The following is a 6,557-nucleotide window of genomic DNA, read 5'->3' as shown; positions in this document are numbered from 1 at the left end:
TGCGGAACTTTTCTTGTAGCTTCCGCTTCACCGTGTCGGGGAAGTAGTTCGCGAACACCGCTCTCTTGAACTCCTCCCATAGCATAAGCGGAAGATCAGTAGGTCGATTCCGCCTCACTCGCTTCCACCACACCATCGCCGCCTTCCCTGGACAATGGGTGGCGAGGTACACTTTATCCTTCTCCGAGGTATTAAGGTCCTCGAATAGGGTCTCTATCGAGTCGATCCATGACTCCACAACCGCTGGCTCCACCAATCCACCCTCGAAGATAGGTGGGTCGAACTTCTTGAATTGTATAAGCGCCGCCAATGTGCGCTCTCGCTCTGCGTCAACTGCCGCACTATCGGGGTTCGAGGTTCCCGATCCGGCCGGCACTAGCGTGACTGGCGCGGCCGCTGCTGCCACTGCTCCCTCGAATGCCCTCGGCACCTCCGCAAGGGGCACAGGTGGATCCACACCCACTTGGGCCGCCGCCGTCTGTTGACGCTCCAAGGCCTCCTAGAGCCGCTGAATCTGCTCCCCTTGGCGTTGAACAGACTCCACTTGCTGCCACACTACGCCAATAAGTGCGGCCATTTGTTCCCGAAGCTCTCCGTCGCCACTTGCTCCGGATTGCTCGGGCACCGCATTCGTTTCCTCCGGCATCGACCTTGTCTGAGATCGACGTCGAGGTGCCATTGCTTCCTGAAAAGAAGCAACTTGCATTAGTCACTTGACCAATACTACTTGACCATACCCAATTATGCGAAAGCAACATGCACATTCATCCTTGCCTCAAGTGTCATGTCGTCGGCCGCCCGACACAACACTAAAAGTAGAGGATAAACGAAATTTAAACTTAGCCTCTATTCACATTAGAGACGTCCCAACTTAACCAAATCATATGCTTTCGCTAACTTTGATCCCACGTCACTCACGCTCCCTAGATCCATAAGGCCTTCCAATCCTAAGGGTCTCTAGGTCCATTCCTATTCTTTCACTCTTGGCTCTGATACCACGCTATCTGTCACGCCCCGGGACCGATACCAATTTGGCCCGACCCGAGCACGTCAAACAGACGCCGAACGGACAGAGTTTCTCCTATGCCGCCCCAAGGGACTCATCCACATGTACATTTTCATTGCAATAGAGAAAAAAGCACTAGCCGGAAACATACACAAACGGCTTACACGAGGGTAAGACAATAGTCCACTGGTGAAAGATAGGGAAACAAAAAATAGCATTTCATTCTGTACTATGATTCACGTTTATATCAGTATACATTTACATCCAACTTGATTAATTTATCGATTTCTTACATATCATTACATCATTTTCATCATGTCTTCTTGCTACATCATATTTACCTATCAAAAATACACATTACATTCTTTTCTTTACATCATTTATCATACATGCTACAAAAGTGATCATAGGGTACTTCTACTACAAGAATGAAACACCAGCTTTGGTGGCCTCTGACTCAGCGCAGGATATCTTCTACCTCGGTCTGTGCGCCGGCGTCGCTCGCCCCGGCTCATGTGAAAATGAGTGGGCGTGAGAACTACAACAAAGTTCGCCAGTAGGTCGGCGGACCTCCAAATCATCACCGACTTTCCACTCAGGACTAATTCAGGCTAAAGAAAAGAATAAAGCTGTCATATCAGTAACCAATCTATACATTGATGCTATATGCCTAACAATAAAGCAAGGTATGCCAACATTAAATAAATACAGATTATACAAATCCTATTTGTTCTTTTCACTTATACTTCTTGTTCTCTGTTCTTGTTCTTTACACTTTGTTCTTTACTTTTGTTCTTTAATCTCAAGGCTAACCGGGGGATATCGCCACATTACTGCTTTCACATAAGTCCCATCATCGCAGGAACTCACCCGTAGGACGTCCTTCGGGTTTACTCCAACCCTGATACATAACTCCGGAGGCATTCGCCGAGGGGAGCGACCCGCCTCGAGCACGGAACTCATAGAAAGTATGATCATTATCATTAACTCAAAAATGGATTATAAGCTTCAATCTTGACTTTACACTAGCCATCTAGTTCTTTCATCACTTTTGTTCCTACTCTAGCAATCGTTGTTCTTTTACCATTCATTCTCTTGCCTAACTCTAGCATTATATTCTTTTACATTCTATAATATTTGGCTACTCTAGCACTTCACTGTTTCTTTCACCCCCACATACTTAACTATTAAACATTGTCTTTTACTTTAACTTTAATCGAATGCCCACGCGATCTTAATGTCATTGTTGTTCACTCCTGATTCTTTTGCTCACTTTGGTAGTCTCACTTTTCTTCATGCAATTACCACATAGGGTTTTTTTGACTTTCACTAGTTCTCATTCTCATATTATAGCATCTGTACTTCACAATCATGCATTACTACATTTTCATCATTACTTAACTTTAAAATGCATGCCAACAATATATATATTACATGCTCAAATGATGAACATTAGGCATAGAAAGAGCAAGTTCAAATCGGAGTTTTGAGAAGCACCACCCACCTCGGTAGGCTTCTTAAGTTGCTCCGCTGATTTTTCTTTGGGAATTTTTTTGACGCTTTCGCTTCTTTTAACTGCCGGCAAACGAAGCCCTATTAGAGCATTTTACTCGTATCTTTTTCTTGGCTTTGTAGTTAATCCGACGCCACCAACGCGTTCGGAATACCCCCGAATTAGGCATTTCTAGCCAGCGCGCCACACTTCTTAGACTCCTATGAGCAAAAGCCCAATTTGAGGGTGCCCTAGCTCATTGCATATACAAAACCTAGGGGTTGATCTCAAAGAGAAGCAAAGTATGCTTCATTTCTACTCTAAAGAGTCCATCTAACCATTTTTTAATTCACCAAACCCTAGGTTTAGGATTCTACCATGAGGAGGGGTCAAGACCTCACTTCAAGCTTTTACCCATTACCGCCTCATTTCATGGTTTCTGTATCTTAAGAAAGCAATAAGAAAAGCTTCAGAATACTCTAAAGGCTATCTATAACAAACATATTTGCTCCAATCCAAACCCTAGTTGGAAGTTTAACAATGAGAAGGGGCAAAACTTACTCTAAACTTCGCTTCCTTTCTTGCTCTTAGCAGTAGGAAAAAGATGAAGTTTGCTTCACTCAATGCTTCTTCCTCCATTCTTCTTCTTGCTTTTCCTTCTTTTCTTTCTCTTCTTCTTCTCCTTCTTTGTTCTGTCTAGTAGATAGAAAGAGAGATGAGAGTGGATGAAGGGAGTGAAATGAGAGAATAATCTTCCATTTACTCTCTAAACTTATACTCAATGGCGTTGCCAAAATGCCAAATAAACCCCTCAACTTTCATCCTTATTCAACTGCCTGGACTGGGCAGATTTCGGGCTCCGAGAGCAGGTTCTCCGAGCTAGGGACGGTACCCGAGAGCTCTCCCACGCGCCAGCCAGAGCTGCTGCGCCGCAATAGCGACGTTCTCTTTGAGCGCGACCGGTCTTTGGGGACCGCAGGTCTCTCAGGCAGGGACTGCGTTCCGAGAGGCTGCGTTCTGCAGGGATTAGCCGATTTTTTGCTGATCTCAATTTCTCAGCGGCGTTCGGGGACCGGTTCTCCCACAGGGACTCGGTCCCCGAGAGCTCAGAAACTGGCGAATGCAGATTTGAATTCTTTAGCTCTCGAAACCTCCTGTAACTCACTTTTGCTCATTTTAATACACTCTCGGACTTCCAGAGTGTACCATCTCCGTCGTACTTTGGCAATTTGACTAAAGTTAGATATTTTATTTCCGAAATTTCTGGTTTAAATTTACACGTGGGGGCTTCCACAGGTGACTCACGACCGGGTAAGGCCTCTCTTCTTACTATACTTATCCCCTCCTATATTACCACCTGATCAATACATATATTAAAAACCCAGTTTCGGCTTAGCTGACGTAGGCGCGTTTCTGCGCGCATCGCGCAGGATAAGAAAAGGAAAGACGAAGAGAGCGAGATAGAGGAGCATGAGAGAGAGAGACAGAAGAGAGAGTGCTGTCACGATGAGATAAGGGAGAGGAGAGCTAGGCAGCAACGACAGAGTAGAGAGGGAGGTTACGTATGCAGATGTTGGAGAGAGAGAGAGGGAGACGAGACAGAGGACAGATAGAGAGAGAGATGGCGTGGAGACGAGAGAGGGGAGGACACAGGAGGCCCCAAGGGCCCAACGTCGTACAGAGAGGAATGGGGACACGGCGGGGGCCGGGGTACCTGACCCGGCCCCCTGCGGCGGAAGGTGCGACGTGGAGAGAGAAAGAAGAGAGAAGGGGACATGGGGACCAAGGGCCCCGCATGCGACGGGAGAGAGCCACCTCTTATACCTCTCCTCGCCCCCCGGCCTTCCTCCCACTACCACCCCCTCATCTCCTCCCTCTCTCACCTCTCTTCCCACCTTTTCTTTCCCTGCTTTATCTCCCCTCCCGCCTCTCTGCTCTTCTCTCTTGTGCCTTTCCCAGCGGGCGGTGTAGCAGCGGAGAGGAGGAGGAAGGGAGCAGGGGGGGGGGGACGAGCGCGGGAGGCTATAGGGCGGAGCCGCGGGCGAGTGGCAGCGTGAACGGAGGAAGCGACGAGGGCGGGCGCGCGTAGCTGCGCGACTAATGGGTCGTCAGGCGATGCGGCGGCTGCGCCACCCAACGCTGATGCGGCTGCTGGAAGGTCGATGGCGACACGCTCCAGATAATACCTTGGCCGGTCCTCGGGTCTGTGCAGGAGGTCGAGCGTGGACGCGCGGCGAGGCGTGCGGGCTGCCAGGCACCACCATGGCACGGGCGGTCGGTGACGCGGCTCCAGCAAGCTGGCGTCGGGGCGAGGAGCGGGCGCCGGCGAAGGGCAGATCGTGTGGCGCGGCGCGGGGGCGCACAGCGCGGGGTGTCTGCAGGGGGCCGAGTGCCGGTGCGACGGGCGGGGCAGCGGACTGCCGTGGGTATGACGGGCATGGTGCCGGGGTGGCCGCTGGTGAGCGCGGGCGGGCGTCAGGTGGTGGGTTATGTACGGGCGTCCACAGGGCCCAAAGTGCCCCAGTGACCCACATTGAGAGTGAGGTCCACGGTGGACATACCTCTCTCATTCTCTTCTCCTCTCTATATTATATATATAATTTTATTTATATAATATATATATAATTTATTTATAAATATATATTTATGTATTATATATAGTATTATATATATATATAAATTTATTTAGAAATATATATATCTATATTTATCTATTATATACTATTTTATTTTTATATAGATATATCAAAAATTAAAATATATAAATAAATATTAAATAATTTAGGCCTGCTGCAGATCGTCGCCGCGCTGCGCTACTGCCACGTGCACGGTGTGGCGCACCGCGACGTCAAGCCGCAGAACCTGCTCCTCGCCTGTGACGGCGCGCTCAAGCTCTCCGACTTCGGGATCGCCCCGCTCGTGGAGCAGCGCGGCCGCGACGGGCGCCTACGCACGGCGTGAGGGACCCCGGCCTACGCGGTACTCTTTATTAATGGCTCTGAGACTTTCTCTTGAGTTGGTTAGGTGCCATAGGAGCTTTAATTTTATTTATTTATTGGAAGGGCCCATAGGATTAGTTTGTTTTAATTGTACGAACATATATTTTCTCTATGGCATTTCATCCTCTCTTAGCTTTATTTTTTTTTATATTTCTTTTGAGATGCTCTTTGGATGCAAGATAGTAATCAGTGCTCATTTTGTGAAAACTGAGTTGCTTTTCCAAGGTAAATTATGTGAGATTTGGATTGTGTTGGTAGAATTTATTAGTGTGCAGCGAAAAAAGTTAACTTGAAAATGAGTTTTTATTCCCCCTTTATTTGTGTTAGTCCCCTAGATTATTTATGAGTATCAAATTGTAAAATGAAGTGAATCATAAACTTCTAAGCTTTTTCAAGCATGTGGTAAATTTCTGGATTTCACTTCTAATGCTACAGGTACGACGGGGCGCACGCCGAAGCGTGGTCGTGCGGGGTCATCCTCTTCGTGCTCCTCGCGGGACGGCTCCCCTTCGACGACGCCAACATCCCGCTCATGTACCGGAGGATCCACCGGCGCGACTACGCGTTCCCACCCTAGGTCTCCCCCCTTCTGCAACCACCTCATCTCCCTCTACGCGCGATGCCGCCTCCCCGTCGCCGCCTACAAGGTGTTCGACGAAATCCCCCAATTAAAATTTTCTATTTTAATATATATATATATATATATATATATATATATAGTCCGGCTATGGTGCTTGTAAAAGTACCAAGTATTTGGTGCTTGTAAATTTTTTACCGTTAGATCTACGCCTTGTATCAAATTTGTGACCTCTTGATCGTACGGTAAATGATGTCGAAAATTTATAAAATTTGATTTCTAGAAGTTTTAAATGCTGTAAATAACGTTTAACGGTGTGGATCGTCGATTCGGAAGCTCTATCATTGAAAATAACTTATGAGTACGAGGGCGATCGTACTCATAATAGTATAGTAGCCGGACCCATATATAGGCCATGGCTACTATACTATTATGAGTATTGGAGCCCTCGTACTCATAAGTTGTTTTCAATGATGGAGCTTC

The 6,557-nt window shown here is 47.4% G+C and overlaps 1 protein-coding gene across 1 annotated transcript; it reads left to right on the top strand.

The window, feature by feature from the left end:
• Positions 4,599–6,074, top strand: LOC109719711 (CBL-interacting serine/threonine-protein kinase 5-like). Its single transcript, XM_020246497.1, has 3 exons — positions 4,599–4,956; positions 5,284–5,455; positions 5,933–6,074. Exons 1-3 carry the CDS (start codon positions 4,599–4,601, stop codon positions 6,072–6,074), a joined length of 672 nt encoding a protein of 223 aa, XP_020102086.1.

The sequence above is a fragment of the Ananas comosus genome, linkage group 13 (genome assembly GCF_001540865.1).
Source record: "Ananas comosus cultivar F153 linkage group 13, ASM154086v1, whole genome shotgun sequence".
In the NCBI taxonomy this organism is placed as follows: Eukaryota; Viridiplantae; Streptophyta; class Magnoliopsida; order Poales; family Bromeliaceae; genus Ananas; species Ananas comosus.
The sequence above is the reverse complement of the archived record's forward strand: the minus strand, read 5'-3'. Positions and strand labels throughout refer to the sequence as shown.